Source organism: Xyrauchen texanus, chromosome 20, assembly GCF_025860055.1.
Source record: "Xyrauchen texanus isolate HMW12.3.18 chromosome 20, RBS_HiC_50CHRs, whole genome shotgun sequence".
NCBI classification, from domain to species: domain Eukaryota; kingdom Metazoa; phylum Chordata; class Actinopteri; order Cypriniformes; family Catostomidae; genus Xyrauchen; species Xyrauchen texanus.
In genome coordinates, this window is record NC_068295.1 from 14,539,434 (window position 1) to 14,558,358 (window position 18,925).

At 37.6% G+C, this 18,925-nt stretch overlaps 1 protein-coding gene and 2 pseudogenes across 2 annotated transcripts in view; 2 read left to right on the forward strand and 1 right to left on the reverse strand.

Moving 5' to 3' along the window:
• The window catches only part of LOC127661048 (zinc finger FYVE domain-containing protein 26-like), a 34,043-nt gene extending 31,863 nt beyond the window's left edge, over positions 1-2,180 (forward strand). For both annotated transcript variants that reach the window (XM_052151599.1, XM_052151600.1), the window contains exon 41: positions 29-2,180. In XM_052151599.1, the coding sequence (XP_052007559.1) occupies positions 29-235 (207 nt within the window). In that variant the 3' untranslated portion in view covers positions 236-2,180. The remainder of the gene's footprint in view (positions 1-28) is intronic.
• Positions 2,181-2,600: 420 nt separating this feature from the next.
• On the reverse strand, positions 2,601-8,048 carry LOC127660323 (retinol dehydrogenase 12-like; annotated as a pseudogene).
• A 3,972-nt stretch (positions 8,049-12,020) lies between these two features.
• LOC127660324 (vesicle transport through interaction with t-SNAREs homolog 1B-like) lies at positions 12,021-17,654 on the forward strand (annotated as a pseudogene).
• The last annotated feature ends 1,271 nt before the right edge of the window (positions 17,655-18,925 follow it).

Genomic DNA, 18,925 nt, shown 5'->3' on the forward strand with positions numbered 1-18,925 from the left:
ACACAATTTTCTTTGCTTCTCCATGTAGATAAAGGCATATCTGCTGTGCAGTAAGCTGCGGGCAGCGTATATCCAGGCTGTGAAGCTGGAGCTGCTGAAGGCAACTCCTTTAGTACAGGACGTGATGCGGGCAGCTGAGAACTCAGGTGACACTGTCATGCAGAACATCTGTCGCCAATGGCTCTCTGAGCACCAAGACCAGTTGTCACAGCAACCACTACCATCACTTTCATGAACTCTAACTCTTAACTCTGGTCATTGAGGCATCCAGATCTGCTCTGATTGACTGGATTGGGTTTGTAATATGCAGCTCTTCGATCAAACAGGAAATGATGTTCCATTATGCCTCAGTGTGGGGCCAGTTCAAACCCCTATCCAGAATAAAAACTCCATCTTTCTCTTGAAGCTGATGTGGATCTGAGATTGTTAAAACAATTTCAGTTCTTAATGAGTGCTGAGACTGTGGATGGAGAGTCTGTATTATAAGATCTCATTGCATTCAAATTAATAATTACAGTTCTACAGTTTACCTTCCTTTTGGACGTATTTGTCAAACTTTATACTTAGGGATAGTTCACATTTTCTCACCCTCATGCCATCACAGATGTGGAAGACTTTCTTCTGCAGAACACAAAGGAAGATTTTTTTTAAAAGGATATCTCAGATCTGTAGGTCCATACACATCAAGTGAATGGTGACCAATATTTCGAAGCTCCAAAAAGCACAAAGCAAGAATAAAAGTAATCCATATGACTCTAATGGTTAAATCCATATCTTCAGAAGTGATATGATAGATGTGGGTGAGAAACATATAAATATTTAAGTCCTTTTTGCTTTAAATCTCCACTTTTACAGTCTTTCACATTTTGAAATTGGAGATTTATGGTAAAAAAAAAATATATTGATCTGTTTCTCACCCACACCTATCATATTCCTTTTGAAGATATTCATTTTACCACTGGAGTCTTATGGGATACATTTATGCTGCTTCTATGCAATTTTTGCCCCATTAGTTCTTATCTTTTCAGTATTAGATGGATTATTCTCCTACCTCAGAAAAAGGGACTTCTCTTTCTCCTCTCGTTTATAAAGACTAATATGTCTAAATCTCACCCTGATGGAACAAGGTCATATGCCAGTGAAGTTTGTTTGCAATGAAATTACGTTAAAACTTCTGTGAGATCATGGTAAATTTATAGTGGCATCACCATTAATTAATTGTATCTGTATAAGGAAACAGGGCTGTTTTTTAGTTGTCACTGAAAGTTGTATTTTCACTACAAGAGACATTATTAAAAGGGAAGACATGTGATCTGCCGAAATTATTATTTGCACGAAGTGTTCAACAGAACAACCGTAAACAATAGAACAACTGTAAACAGTTACAACTGGCTGGAAATTAAGGGAAACGGGGTATAACATGGTTCAGCCTTGCAATTTATAAGATACTGTATCAGTGCAACAGTGCTTACTGTACATGTTTGTCTATTACCTTACACTAGTAATTCACATTGTATAATTATTTGCTCTGTTTATGAATGCAAGAGGTGTTTTTTATGTGATGAGTGTATCAAATGGATTCAAATGTCTCTGACCCTCCTGTAACAAATTTATCTTAATGTGGAATCTCTATGAATGTGTGTGTAAATGTTTATATATGTTCTTGTGTTCAGTAAATCAAAGATTAAAATGGGAGGGTACAGCCAAGGGATCGTGTGGACAACATTTTCTCAACAACTGTTGTGTTTACAGGGCCTATGCACTTGTGAAAATGATAAGACTGTTACAGCTTGGTGGTTCTTGGTACTGTCTCTCTCTAATATGAAGTTATAAGCTTGTTGATTACAGATTGTATGTTTCCTTCAGTGTGTTTTCAAAGAGTGATTGGGAGATTTGTGCACAAATTTCTCAAACCAATTACTGTGAAACAGAAATGCATGTGTTTGTTCATACATATCTATACATTTCCTGAAGTGACATTTTGGTAATTATTAGATTATAATAATAAAATATGTTTATAGAAAAATGCTATTTTCTAAAAAACATAATGCTGACATTTAGTAACTTAATTATCACTGTCACTTTAATTTTCATAAAAATCTCCATATTCATAAACCTCTGAATTAATAATGAACCTCCTGATATAGTTTCAATAATTTGCAAATATTACCTGAAAACAAACCTGGATTTAAATGTGTGTTTGTATCTTTTAGCAAATAAAGGAAAATGCAATCATTATAAATCTTTTTTTTTTATTTCCAAACGTATATATTTAAATCTACATCTCTGGTCATGAATGTACCATAGTAGTTAAAAGCATGTTTACATCTGTATAAATGGCTTCAATATGCAGCTTCAGGTGAGAATACTGAGATGGGAATTAAAGCAGTGTTCAAAATAACAAAATAAAACCCAGTGAGTTTTAAATGGTCAACAGATCTGTAGTTAAATAAAGTTTATATTTGCTTGTCACAAAGGCATCTGGGAGAAAATTAACAAAACGGCAGAACAAGGTGGACTGACTGTGGGTTGTGTAGTTGAAAGTATAGATTTGAGAAATTGTACAAACTAAAGGAGATAAGTCTGATCACGAAGAATTTCTACAACAAAAGGATGAAAAATGACATGGATTGAACAAAGGAGAAAGGGTTTAAATAAAAGGTCAAAAGGAGGACTCGATCCCACTCGATTCCTAATAATTCACAGCTTACGCACCATCTCACTCCGACCCTGAGGGGTCACAAAAGCAGGGGCACAGTCACTGAGAGAGACAGAGAGAGTGATGTATCATAATATGCCATAACCAGTTTAAAAGAACCATATTTAGTCAAATATGGCACAGTTTGACATGTTGCATAAGGTTTGACGTCAGTGACAAAGGTCATTGGCTCTCTTGACGTCAAATGCCACCATATTTGATTTGAGGGGTACATTAGAGGGCAAGATTTTCAAGGACTGAAATTTCAGTCTGTTCAGACTTATTTGTGAATTTATTTGATGGACTTATTAAGACAGACCTACCAGTAAATCCCAACATTTATTTACTAAAAAATTAGGCTTACAAGCAAATTTGAATCTTAAAAAAAATTGCAATTTCTAGCCAAGGAAATATTTTAGAGCTAATCATAACTAGGAATGTTATGAGTGCATAAGTGTATGTTTGGCAAACGAAATAGCAAGCGCTCTAAACAGAGAGGACTTGTGAAGAGAGAGACGTTACGTCTAGCTTGTAAAACCTTGCAAATGAGTTTTGAAAGTACCATTCTGCTGCAAAACACATGTCTTGTGAAGACACACCGTTCGGCCATGCTCATGAGGAGGCCATGCCTCTAGCTGAATTTGTTTTAACACCCAGTTTGTCCCACCGCTGAGTATGCTCTTCCAGCCAGTGCGGACTTTAGTCAACACGGCTTAGATAGATGTTACTCGCCAGGCAAAAATGTGCCGCTACCACCTCTTCAGGGGGGTAGTTGGGCATAACAGTTTTCATCCACGTGATCCACATTGGAGAGGATGTAATCACTGAGGGAACGAGCTGAATTGGGCGCACGCCAGGATTTTGACAGTTCGTTATTAACTTCAGGGAAGAACAGGACAAATCTACAAGATGTGGTCGCTTGACGCCAGCAGGACTGCAGGAACCATTCATCAAGGTGAGATTGTGTAGGTTCCTCTGGAGGAAACCACTCGATATCAAGCTCTTCGACCACCCTTAAAGGACGTGAAGCCCTCGCTGGGTGGAGGGGCGGCTGCATCATCAACTGACCACTCGCTTATTTTAGAGAGGTTTCAACTAGGTCGTGTGGAAGGACAACTTCCCATATATGTTAGCACACATGTCAAGTGTACTGACTCATAAGGGAACTGATGTGTGCTGTACCTGAAATGTTTGCCTGAGATGGACTGGAGCTCCTCAGCAATGGTGCAGTAGATGGATGTCTGAGCTCCTTCTTTCTTTGTCTTCAGGAACATGGAGAATACAGCAAATAGCAGCGAAATCACGGAAGAATGGCGCCCCAGCTCTGACTTCACCGTTCCTGGGTGCAAAGAGTTTACAGTCACATTTGACCCTGATGAAATAGAAGTCAAACTGAAATTGTGAGAGATTTTTCCAGATGTCTTTTGTCATAGATTTTCTGAAAAAACAACAACAAATACAACTCACCATGGAGTCTGCATGCTAGCTCGCGTGTGAAAAGTATGTTAGCCAACTTGCTCTGGCAGTAGGTGAGGCCTCTGTTGTAGGTACCTGACTGCACTAAATAATGCACCAGTGAGGACATCACCACGATCTGCGCTGGCGCACTGCGCTTCAACAGACCAATTAGAAGATATGTCAACAAGAAGTGACCTAAATTAGAAGAGACGATGCAGAGGTGAGTTGTCAAATATCTATTTTAAGAAAAGACACAATGGAGATGTGGATGTGAATAAGATGTTTTAATTAATTTTCAGTGGTTTCCAGACTTACCCAAATGATTGACTTCAATTTGCATCTCAAAGCCATTGTCAGTTTTCATACAAGGACACATCATGGCACCAGAATTATTGATGAGAATGTGCAGATGATCAAACTCTGAATAAATAAACAGAAATAATTAATCTACCCCCAAACATAATTTATCCCATTAAATTTAATTTAGATTTATTTATTGCTTTTTGTCAGAGGCGTAGATTACAGGGGGAAGGTAACCCCCCAGAATCAAAAGAAGCAAGTACAACCCATTTTTATACAACGATCAATGGAAACATGTAAATGCTTCACACTGCTTCAAGTCTTTCTCTTCTGGGACTATGGACCAAAATATCCATGAATTACTAAATAAATATCCACTACATGGAACTATGTCATGTTAAATGCTCTCTAGAATGAGAAAGACACCCACCCCCTCCACTATGCATCTTTTATTTCTTTTTATCGGAATTGATTATGTTTTTGGGTCTTGTATAAGTTATCATAAGGCAGTACCTTGCATAAATCTATTTGATGGAGCAGGTGTATGCCATGTACAGCTCTCTCACCTCCACTTTAACTCCACCCACTCGTGTATGGTTTTCTGTCACCACCTCTTCACCTTTTTCCAAATCATGACATGCCAGAATCACAAGTGCACCTGTCAGCAAACAGGTCTCAAATGTAACTTCAGCAGTAAACCAACACTTGGTCACTGACACACATCTGATTATTCTGAAGATATACAGTATTTATTAATCCCCAAGAATATTTTACTATGGTAAATAGAGTTGGAGTGACCATGAGAGGCCAGGTCTAAAGCCGTTTCCTTCATGATTCCTGTATTTGCTCCTGTGATAAATGCAACCTTTCCATCTAACCGTATTGTGGATTGACACAGCATATATCCTGCTGCATATTTTCTGCACATGACATTCAACACAAAGACCATCACAAAAATATTTAACACAAGGAAAAGTAAATCAATAAAGACATCTATCTGAAAAAGCCTGGAATGTGTTCAGGTTAGGTGATTTGTGGCTTCTATACATTGGGGGGGGAATCACTGGATGTTTACGGAGCTCTGTGAAGCTTTCTAAATGGACTTCTTACTAGTAAAAATGCAATTATGGAGCTCTCTAATTTGAACTTTTACTAGTAAAAATACGAGTAAAGCTGGGAACATTAAAGGGTAATTTGGCATTCTGTATTATATAGTCTGGGTGTTATGAATTTAACATCATCCTATGTGCACTTCCTGTTTAATTGTATCCAGCTCGATTTTGTTTGAACTTTTATTGACACATGTACAGATAACTGAAATGTCTCATAACAAGTGTTTTGGCTTTGGTTAGCAAACATCAGTAAAACTTTTTTAAGGTTTATAAATAAAAACAAAATTTACACCACCTTTTTTCGCATCCCACAAGTACTTCAGCACCAATTGCACTGCATTACAGATGACTTTTTAGATTCTCGTTCGAGGGAACTGTGTATCAATTTAAAGTCCTTTATTTCAGTCTGTCTCTGGCTCCCCGCACATTCACGAAATGCATCGATGTGGCGCTTACCCCATTGAAAATGAACAGTGTGTGTCTTTTACCTCAGCAATTGTTATTACTAGCCAATCTGAGGCACTACTGAGCGAACACAGAGACTTGCTGATTTGCCATTTGGAAAATCTGGTCTAATCTCAACTGAGCAAAAGCACACTTTTCCCCAGCCAGTAAATATCCTTTTTAGGAGTTCATGGGTGTGCACCTCCTGAACGAGTGTGTACAGACCATTCTTCAGTGTCTGTTTCAGTTTAAACTGAAAAAACTTTACCAATGAAGCATTCTATTTTCATGCACATCGTGGTGACTCACCACTGTCTGGCTGGTCTAGCACCATGGACAGCGCCAGCCTTCTACCAAGAGGGTGTTGTGTTGGGTCAAGAAGGAAAGTGCTGACAACAATTGCATCCAACCCAGGTTGGGTCACAGTGTGTAATGGACGCCCGACTTTCAACACTTGGACAGGTGTGAAACGGCCGTGACTTGCCAACCGCTTAGAGCTACTGGCTGTCTTTCTGGCTTTGAGAGCTTTTCATTCCGATATTATGAATCACCACATTCTGATTAGTTCGGACAACACAACATTAGTGGTGTTTATATGTTGCTATGACGTGGGTTTGCGTTTACCCCAGTGCACCTCATTCATTCTGTCTTCAGCAAAGTCAAAGTGAACATGGAAACAGTTCTGTTAATTGCGCCGAAGTGGCCCAATCAGTCCTGGTTTCCGGAGATGGTAGGAATACTGGACGGGCCTCCATGGGAAATACCGATAAAGAAAGAGCTTCTCTCTCAAACACAAGGCATGGTTTGGCACCCCCAGCCATAGCTGCGAAGCATACACGTGTGGCCTTTGATCGGATCACAGCGGAAGAGCCAGAATTGGCTCGTCAGTTATGAACACCATATTACAGACTAGAGTGCCGTCCACGAGAAGCCTTTATGCACTGAAATGGAACGTGTTCACTAATTGGTGCTTTTCACATGGCAAAGACCCAGTGAACTGCCCCATACCTGAAATTTGTACATTTCTTAAGAGTGATCAGTCGCAAGGCTAACTCCGTCTATGCTCAAAATGTATGTGGTGATTATATCTGCCTATCACACCTGAAACCAGCACCTCTATTGGAAAACATGATTTAATCATAATTCCTAAGGAACAGCTAAATCCCCCTCGCCTGGCTACAGCCCCGACTTGGGACCTAACTTTGTCCTAAAAGTGCTTGCAGGGCGTCCCTTCGAGCCTCTGGACTATGTTGAATTGCTTGTGCTTTCTCTTAAGAACGCATCACTGCTGGCTTTGGCCTCAGTAATATGGTATGGTGATTTGCAAGCACTGTCAGTTGACAATTCATGTCTGAAGTTTGGTCCGGGTCTTTCTAAACCATTGTCAAACACAGAAAAGGCTATGTGCCTAAGGTTATAACCACACCCTTCAGAGAGCAGGTGGTTCACCTTCAAGACTTTTTTCCTCCTCCATTTAATTCGGATGAAGAACAGTCCTTGCATTTGATATGCCCTTTGCTAGCGCTACACACATACGTTGAGCACACAGGTTAGTTCAGACTGTCTGACCAACTCTTTGTGTGCTATGGATGATGCACGAAAGTAATGTCCATTTCCAAGCAAAGACTTTCTCACTGAATTGTTGATATGGCCACGATGGCTAGGAGTCACATGGTGCGAATTGCCCAATTGGTGTTAAAGTACACTCATCTAGAGGCATGGCCTCTTCATGGGCATGGATGAACAGTGTGTCCTTACAAGACATATGTTTTGCAGCAGGATGGTCTTCTTAAACCATATTTGCAACGTTTTACAACCTAGACATAACATCTCTCTCAAAAAAAGTCCTCTCTGCCTAGAGCGCTTGTTATTTTATTGGCCAAATATATACTTATTCCCCTCTTTTTAAGTACAGACTCCCTGTCAATTTACACAACCGCCTGCATTTGGACCATTGTGTTTCCAAAGTTACAGGCACTTCATTATAAATAAACTGTCCCTAAACCAGCCACAACAACAGCAAGCATCAATATCATTGAACTGTCTGTTATTATGCCATGGTTACTGGACACTCTCTGCTCTGCTGGTGGAAAATGTGTTCCGCCTCCAACTGACATCAACAGCTGCTGAGAGGAATCAGTTTTTCAGGGAAAACAACTTAACTTATATGCACCAGGCTGGGTATTTCAAATGCTTTTTAATGGCATATGCCATTATATATCACATTCTTAAATGCATATTGTTGCATGAGTTTTAAATGTTCATAAACCCATGATCACATGCTTAATGTTATGCCAATATAGTTTGGGTAACAAGCGTAATCTTCACAAGTTGTTAAAAGATTCACAATAATTGCACAATAATTGCAGATATGTGTGCTCTTTTCCCATGTCAATTTCCTAGAAACAACTAGCAAAACTATATATATATATATATATACATACAGGGTTGGAAGGGTTACTTTTTAAATGTATTTCACTACAGATTACAGAATACATGCTGTAAAATATAATTTGTAACCTATTTCGTTAGATTACTTAAAGTCAGTAATGTATTCTAAATACTTTGGATTACTTCTTCAGCAGTTGTGGATTTTTTTCACTTGTTTTGACTATAAAAAGTACAGTAAGACAAATTACACATGTTAAAAATACATTCTCTGAAAAAATCTATAAATATCTTATGCAATGTTGTTTCTAAAAAAAAAAGATAAATCTAATTGATGTTGTTTTAAGGCTCTTTAGATATTTTTACAGGAAAACAATACAAAAAATATTATCAAGAATATGATTTTTGCCCTAATATCAAAGGTCTTACTAGAAAAAAGAAATTGTGATCCAACGTGAATTTTCTTGATAAAAAAAAAATGATCATGCCTGGTAACATTGTGCATGTAAAAAGGCTAGAAATAGCATTTTATCTTAGTGTAAATCTGACAATTTACACAAGGTTTATTTCTATTTCTTCTGCTCCAAACTTACTTCAAACTTACTTCTCACAAGAAAGTATTTCACCGCTGTTCAAATGCACTTTGGATCACATAATTTATAAACACAGCAGAAAAAGAAACGTCCCTTTTTCAGGACACTGTATTTTAAAGATAATTTTGAAAAATCTAAATAAATTTACAGATCTTTATTGTAAAGGGTTTAAACAATGTTTTCCATGATTGTTCAATGAACATAAACAATTAATGAACATGCACATGTGGAACGGTCGTTAAGACACTAACAGCTTACAGAAGGTAGGCAATTAAGGTCATAGTTATAAAAACTTAAGACACTAAAGAGACATTTCTACTGACTCTGAAAAACACTAAAAGAAAGATGCCCAGGGTCCCTGCTCATCTGTGTGAACGTGCTTTAGCCATGCTGGAGGCGTGAGGACTACAGATGTGACCAGGGCAATAAATTGCAATGTCCGTACTGTGAGATGCCTAAGACAACACTACAGGGAGACAGGAAGCACTGCTGATCATCTTCGCATTGGCAGACCACATATAAGGACACCTGCACAGGATTGGTACATCTGAATATCACACCTGCGGGACAGGTACAGGATGGCAACAACAACTTCCCGAGTTACACCAGTGTTCTGCCATGGCCAGCGAAGAGCCCGGATCTCAATCTCATTGAGCATGTCAGGGAACTGTTGGATTGGAGGGTGAGGGCTAGGGCCATTCCCCCAGAAATGTCCGGGAACTTGCAAGTGCCTTGGTGGAAGAGTGGGGAACATCTCACAGCAAGAACTGGCAAATCTGGTGCAGTCCATGAGTAGGAGATGCACAGGAGTTCTTAATGCAGTTGGTGGCCCCACCAGATACTGACAGTTACTTTTGATCCCCCCTTTGTTCAGGGTCATATTAGCTGTGTCTCGTTTGGAAGGATGCGTCCTTCGGAGGTCACATTTGTCGCCCGCATACGTCATCGAGGCTGTCTCATTTCATTAAAAAAATACATATAAAATAATTGGGAATGCAAATAAGGTTAACAAATTTATAAATGTAAGTGCATATACATAAAAGACATTGACAATAGATACAAAATAAGAAGAAAAAAAAAAATGAAATTAGACAGCCTCAATGACGTATGCGGCCGACTAATGCAACCTCCAGAGGATGTATCCTTCCAAACGAGACAGCCATTATTCCATTTCTGTTCATCACATGTCTGTGATACTGTGATAGTTTATGTTTAGTTGATGAATCTTTTTATGTTCATACAAATATTTACACATGTTATGTTTGCTGAGAATAAAAGCAGTTGAAAATTAGATGTTATGTATAAACGTTTTTCCATCTGAAAGGACTAAATATTAAATAAAACTAATTACAATAAAATACAAAGTAATCTCTTCAGTAATCCAATTTTTAATGTAACTGTATTGTAATTACCAATGGTTTAAATTGTAACTGTAGTGGAATACAGTTACTTAGAATTTGTATTTTAAAAACGTTATCCCATTACATTTATTCCGTTACTCCCCAACACACACACACACACACACACACACACACACACACACACACACACACACACACACACACACACACACATATATATTTATATATATATTTTATTTTAAATGAGTGCATGTAAAATTTTAACTACATATCCCACAATGCAGTTATCACGCAAAGATGCTGTATGCTTGCCTGTTAAACTATTTCACTATTTTTGTGTATTTGGTTTCATGACGTACCTTCAAGTATAAGTAATATAAATAAACATTATTGACTGAATGATTTAAGGTGTAGATTCTTTTTAATTATGTATTAGATTTTTCTGGATCTTTTTATGTTAGGCAAATATAAAGCCACTGTAAAGGTGCTACACGGAAACATCGGCTGTCCTGAGGAATGTTTTGCCCGAAAAGCCGATTGTTTTCATGAATTTAAGACCATAACACATGCTAGGCAATCTGTTATTTTATAAACACTTCATTTGTTTAAAATATAGTATTTATTTGCTTTAAATTAATATCTTGAAAAGAGTGGCTAATTCATCCTCATGAAGGTGTATTAGTGTTTGTGCTTGGATTAGTTTAAGACACCAGGTGGCAGTAGTGCTTCGGAAAACTAGTGACGACCTCTGCAGTAAAACAGACAAACCAGTGTTCCAAGTGTCTTTAATCAGATGCATTGTGTGTGCACATTAATGTACACTTGTCCTCCTGTATTAGAGACCTGTGATGTTTCAAACCTATGATTTTAAAGCACAGATTTTCAGATTTCCTTTGTAACTGTATGACCAATGACAGGTCAAAATGTTAAGATAATTAAAATAAAAAAGACATCATCAAAAAGGTAAGTCATACATTTTTTTTTTTTTTTTTTTGTTTTGTTTTCTGACTCTTTTGTTTTCTGACTAGAGTCAGGAGTTGGCAAACCTGGCACCCAAATAATGAAACTAGATTGGAGGTGTGGATTAGAGCTACTTTGACTTATAAAAAACATTTTGAGTTTGCTATTCACAAGAAGCATCTGTTGACATAGACCATGAATCGCAAAAAAGAGACCACAGAAGACCTATGATTAAGAATTGTTGCTTTGCATTAAGCTGGAAAGGGTTACAAATTTATTTTGAAGAGCTTAGGTATTCACCTGTCCACAGTTAGACAAATATTCTGTTAATAGAGATGATTTGGTACTGTGGCTGCTCTCCCTAGAAGTGGCTGTCCAGCCAAGTTGACTCAAAGGGCACTCCGCAGAATGCTCAATAAGGAATTGCCACGGTATATAACACCAGTTATTCTGTGTTTTTGAAAAAATTAAAGGTTCTGTCTCTAAATATTTAAATGTAAAACATAATGCAAAATAAGATCAGGGGGCCTAAGTAGCTCAGAGAGTATTGTTGCTGACTACAACCCATGGAGTCGTGAGTTCGAATCCAGGGTGTGCTGAGTGACTTCAGCCAGGTCTCCTAAGCAAACAAATTGGCCTGATTGCTAGGGAGGGTAGTCACATGGGGTAACCACCTCATGGCCGCAATTAGTGGTTCGCGCTCTCAATGGGGCACTTGGTAATTTGTGCGTGGATCGCGGAGAGTAGCATGAGCCTCAACATGCTGGGAGTCTCCTCGGTGTCATGCACAACGAGCCACGTGATGAGTTGTGCGGAGACTTGTCCTCCGTCATCCGGATTGAGGTGAGTAACTGTGCCACCCCGAGGACCTACTAAGGCTGTGGGAATTGGGCATTCCAAATTGGGAGAAAAGGGGATAAAAAGAAAAATAATATTATAATATATAATGTTATAATAATATAAAGAGTTTACATTAGTTTTTTTATTTTTCATTTTAAAGAATTATTCAGTGAGATTCAGAGCCTCTTACAGACATTATATGTTTTCTGAAGTAATTAGATGATACAATACTGTTATATACAAGTTAACACAAGAAGCATTGTCTAAGTGAATCTGTAATTTATAATATTTCTTTCAGCTTCAGGGCATGGAACAGGAGCTGTTTGGTGCTCCAGCATCCTTCAGGAACGCCATGTCTACAAAGATTTGACTGTACCGCAAAGATCTGGCCAAATTGCAGAGAGACATAAGGAGCTCAGATGGAGCATCAGGGTTCTCCGGCTACGTTAGAGACAGCAGACAAGTGATTTACAAACCAGTGAATGAGCAGAATGTGAGTGGTGTCTTACCAGCCTTTTATTTACGACAGTGGAAAACATGATCACCATGATGTGAGCTCAGTGTTACTATTCAAAGTCATATTTTACCATGGCTTCTAGCTTTGCGAAAATTTTATTTATACAGAAGCACAGTGGCCTGTATTTTGAATACATTTCATGATTCTTCTGTCCCCTTGAATGATTATAAAGAAAAAGTCATTTTAAAATTAAGCCATTCTAGTTCTAAAGGATTATAATAGATTATAATAGCTTTTATAGTTTTTTCTTATGTTTAAGAGTGTTGAAATATAGCATTTGCCAGGATTCCTCTATTTTAGCATTATCCCTAGCCAGACTTTTAACTTTTAATTTATTTTTCCGACGAACAAAAAACATATTTTGAATTTATTTGGTGTTTATGTGCAATTTGTCTTATTTATTATGTTTTTTTTTTTTTTGCAAGAAAGAATCTCTGACCCCAATACTTCTGTCATTTACATTATGCAAGTTTTACCAAAATAATTTGGTTGTCATGGCAATGCGAATTGCCAGGGCAGCACAGTTTGAAGAACAGAAATGTAATTAATTATATTTTTTTACATCATGACCTAATATTTATTTGGTGTCATTACCAAATTGGTTCATACTTAAAACAAACAATTACTGTTTTATTTGTATAAATTCAAAGTATATTTACTGCTAAACAACTTTTATTTGCAAGTCCAAGTCTTATTAACATCAAACACAATATAAATAATGAACACCATCATATTATACCAAACTCCATTTAAGCTGATCAAGGCCATAATCAGATCTTTATTCCAGGACATGTAATAAATATTTTGAATATGGATGAAACATGGCTCAGTTGGTAGAGCGTTTCGGCCACTAATCGCAGGATTGGTGGTTCGAATCCTGTTCATCCCATGGATCTAGTTTCACTCAGGCTAGAACTGGTTTAAACTCCCATCTACACCAACGCAGATAGGAATTCTTACAGGAAGTGCCTGTTAAGTGAGTAGTTGTTTTTACACAACCTTATTGATCTCTATGTTTACTGTGTGTTTCCATGAACGACACACCTTAACCTGCATTCCACAACTGTTATGTGTTTTCACAGTACCAAACTGTCAAGGCTACACTTAATGCTAAGATGAAATGAGTTCATTGAATCTGGCTGCTTTTTCTCTGAATGTCTGTGACTCAGATGGTTAAAAACATGATTAGTCAGTCTCAGTTTAATAACAAAGAATCTTACTCCTGCAGGCTTATAAGCTGATGTACAGTGATATCTGACATTTAGTATACAGTGTGTTCTTCAATTCTCTAGTTAGAATGTGATCTGTTATGTAATCTTTAATGTAGAAATGCTGGCAGGTCACGGTTCATGGTACATCATCATCATGCGTGTGTTGGGCAAGTGTGCAAACTCTTACTCTTGCGTCAGAAATGCACTGATGTGTAAAGAAGAGATGTGTGAAACACTTTTGATTTGTCCTTTGTACTGTTCAATAAAATGATCCTGTAATTTCACAGAAAATTAGACTTGTTATGTTAGGATCGAAAGGTTTATCATTATAAAAGAGGAGGCTGGGTAAACTTCAACAGGAGATGACTGTCATTACTGTTGGTAGTTTGAATGTAACAAAATTGGAAGGATCAAGTCATGAATATTGATGAACTTTGCTTGCTCTGTTGATTGATGTTAGTCTTGTTCTGTTCATTTCTTTAGTTGCACCTGTGCTATCTAGTCATGATCCTTAAAAATATGTTGCCAAATTTTGTCATGATGGACATACACCATCAAAAAAAAATTTCTGGCCCTCTAAAAGTATGTATTGGTAAACTTGTATAGGTTAAACCCTACCAGGGCATAGCAAGGAATTCTGGGCCCCTGACTGTAAATTGGTTTGGGCTCCTTACAGTTTCAAATTGGTTGTGACTGCCCAATTTTTCAGCAGCCTTGGTTTCAGAAGTATTTTTCCTATTCATTTTTTCCATAAGCATTTAAAAAAAAAGTTCAAAATCAAAAGTAACTGTCAGTATCTGGTGTGGCCACCAGCCATCTCATCCTCATGGACTCTTGCTGTGAGATGTTTCCCCACTCTTCCACCAAGGCACTTGCAAGTTCCTGGACATTTCTGGGGGAATGGCCCTAGCCCTCACACTCCGATCCAACAGGTCACATAAGTGCTCAATGGGATTGAGATCCAGGCTCTTAGCTGGCCATGGCAGAACACTGAAATTCTTGTCTTGCAGGAAATCATGCACAGAATGAGCAGTTTGGCTGGTGGCATTGCCATGCTGGAGGGTCATGTCAGGATACCACATGAGGGAGGAGGGTGTCTTCCCTGTAATGCAGTGTTGAGATTGCCTCAGTCTGATGATGCTATGACACACCGCCCCAGACCATGACAGACCCTCCACCTCCAAATCGATCCCGCTCCATAGTACAGGCCTCAGTGTAACGCTTATTCTTTTGACGATAAACGTGAGTCCGACCATCACCCCTGGTGAGACAAAACCACGACTCGTCAGTGAAGAGCACTTTTTGCAAGTCCTGTCTGGTCCAGCGAAGGTGGGTTTGTGCCCATAGGCGACGTTGTTGCCGGTGATGTCTGGTAAGGACCTGCATTACAACAGGTCCTTAAAACTTACCCTGGCCACATCTGCAGTCCTCATGTCTCCATGCAGGAACTCTGGGCATCTTTCTTTTGGTGCTTTTCAGAGCCAGTAGAAATGTCTCTTTAGTGTCCTAAGTTTTTATAACTGTGACCTTAATTGCCTACCTTCTGTAAGCTGCATTTTCAAAACATTGTTTAAACCTTTTACAATAAAGATCTGTAAAGTTATTTGGATTTTTACAAAATTACCTTTAAAATACAGTGTCCTGAAAAAGGGAAATTTAAGAGTTTATTAAAATAGGGATATACTGTATGATTTACTTTTAAGGTTTTAAAACTTTTTTTAAATTAAAATATTACTAATTACTTAAAATATGTCTCTTTTTGGTCAAAGTTAATTTTGTTCAGTTTTACATTTTACTCTTTTGTTTTAGGAACTGATAAAACATATATTTTATTTATTAAAATAATATAATATAAAATATATATTTGTATTATTTATATACTATTATATTATATAATTCAATAGTAAAATATTTCTATCCTAATTTTTCACTTTCATATTTATTATTATTATGTTATTTTAATGTTCTTTGATTGAACCCCTGAGTCCTTATTTCTCATGAAGCAAAACCTTTGAGATTTCTTTTCATCATTTTATCACACCACAGAAATAGGACATTTTCCATTGCACGATCAGTGAAACTGGAGCGTTTTGTGTTCACTATCAAATTTGATATTTTCACGGGAGCGTTTGAGAAGCACTTTATGCTCTGGTTGAAATCAACTGTGAGGCTCAGTGACACTCGGAGTCTGAATGACACACAAACTCATGGTTCATTGCATTTATAATTTTGCTTAAAATTCCCTTAGTTGGGCATTAAACTGTGATTGGAATTTGAAGTGCTCTATAATCTCAGTTATCTTATATAACAGTGGTTAGATTAAATAACTGAGATCAGATGATTATTTAATAATCGCTAATAATCGCATAATTACGAATAAAAAATCAAAGCTGACAAATAAATCAAGAACGATAATAGTTGTTTATAAGCATACAATATTATACTTTAGAAGCTTATTACAAAATCAAAAATCAATTTGCCACAGCTTCTTTGATTGGTGGATCCCATTTTAGGATTGTGGGTAGTGTATTACTTTTCTGAGAATTTGCAAATCAAACATGATTCTTTTAAAAATGAAGTTGAAATTACACAAACTTCTGTAGATTCTGCAGAAATGTGTTCTATCTCCTAACCTTGAACCTTCAGGCTGCAGGTGGCATACACTGTTTTATTGTCAGCAAATATGTGTCAGGACAATTACAAATGGCTCTTGTGTTTGTTTGTACAGACACATCTTCAGTCCCAGCGTGCATTGCTCATCCAGGGGACAGAGTCTCTCATTAATGCCTCAAAGAGCATTGAACAAAGCCAACGCATCGCAGCAGAGACGGACCAGATTGGCACAGACATCATTGAGGACCTAGGAGAACAGAGAGAACAATTGGACCGCACCATTTACATTTATGCATTTGGCAGACGCTTTTATCCAAAGCGACTTACAGTGCATTTATTACAGGGACAATCCTGTAATAATGACCAGAGTCAGAGTAAACAAGACCAATCTAGATTGCAACCAATCACTGTTTGTGGTGGACAAGCAACTAAACATTACACAAGCTACATGCCTAGAATGTGCTAACTTTATTGTCTCTTCTCTTTTTGCTCAGCTGGTTCACACTGGAGTGAACCTGAGCCGCAGCAGAAAAATCCTGCATGCAATGTCCCAACGGTAAGGCATGTGAATTATGAAATGGATAATGATGTCATTATTTTACATAATTTGAAGGATTTTCAAATCTCTTCCTGTCTTATTTGTTTTCATTACAGGCTGATGACTAACAAACTGCTATTGGCAGTCATTATCATCATGTAAGTGGTCATCCTAGGGGCGGTGGTCTACCTTAAGTTCTTCCGCAAGTAGGCGATAAGGCTGTAAAATACAACTCTACATCTCCCTTTTCTTCCTGATGTTCACTGGTGTCTGTCCTGGTGACTATGTGCTGGAAACTTTTGTGATGGTGTCACATGTATGTGTATGGGTGTTTATTTTAACTATGAAATATGTATATGAACTAAACTGTATTAGCATAAGTACTGCTCTCAATGGGGGGGGGGGGTATGGTGACCATGCCATCAATGGTACTTTCAGAGTGCTAGGGGATCAGGACCTGATCTGAAGAGAAGAGGTGGCGTAACCCTCCCAAACTTAAATAAACCTGCCTGATGTCAAGTGGATAGACAGATGGATGGGATCCTGTGAAAGGAGAGAAAATATATACTGTATATATGTAACTTATCTGTATTTTTACTGTACCTCAACCACTTTAACTAATGAAATCTTTTTTTTAACTGAAATAAAATTTAGAAATTTCAGCAGAATATGTTGTTTATTTGATCTTTTTATAGTTGTCACATTGTATTAAATCAACAGCTACTGGGTTACGTACTTTTAAAGAGACTGGTTGTGTATTTGCCCTTTGTTGTTCCCTTATCAATCAAAACAGAGCTGAATACACTCTCAGCAGAGAGAGAGCGAGAAAGAGTGAGGGAGGGAGTGACCGCAATAAACAGTCAAGTCACTTGCTTCATAAGTCCTGGTTGGAGGGGAAAGGGGTGTGTTTGGCCATTTTGTTAGACTGTACGGTAAACATCACTGAGAACAAAGTGGCAGTAACACCTGCTACAGCGTATATAAACCAAAGCCCACCGCTTTAAGGTCACCTTGACATACTGACCTTTTGGCAGCTGTCTGTTTTTATTTATTGTAATGATAGGGCAAAACATCAGATGTATCAGTGGAGGCATCAGCTGTCATGCGCAGCAAGGTGGGACACCACTGGGGCATGTGATGTCATAATGAGGATTATGAATAGTGCATTGCAGGTGAATCAAGTGTTCAAGCCTTTTCAAATCAATTACATTCCCAAGATAAACAAGTACATTTAAGTGTTTAAAGGAATATTCCGTTTAATATAAGTTAAGATAAATCAACATCATTTGTGGAATAAGGTTGATTACCACAAAAAATATTTACAATAAGTTATAAGCTGATAGTTATAAGTTACAGTGAGGAACTACAATGGAAGTGAATGGGGCCAATTTTTTGAGGGTATAAAGGTGAAAATGTGAAGCTCATAATTTTATAAATGCGCTTACATTATTTATTGTGTTAAAAGGTGTGTAAAGTTTTTCAAATGGATATTTTGTCATTTTAGGATTTTATGGTATGTTGACGTGTTGCCATGGCAATGCAGTTGTAAAATGTCATACTTAAAGTTAAAGTTAGCAAGTGATTGTATCACAATAAAGTCATGTTAACACTCATATTGTTTGTCTTATGGCTATACTTTTGAAATAGTGAGTATTTTAACGTTTACAGATTGACCCTCTTTCACTTCCTATGGAATGCCTCAATGGAACCCAGATTTGTGCTTTTTTTTTTTTTTATAAAAGGAAGGACAAGTCAAAATAAATTTTTGTGGTATTCAATATTATGCCACAAATGCTGTTGATTGAGTTTAACTTGTGTTGATCTTGGAATATTTATTTAATATCAAATACCTGTTCAAGAGGAGTGGGTTTTGTGGTTTTCAGTTTCTGCTC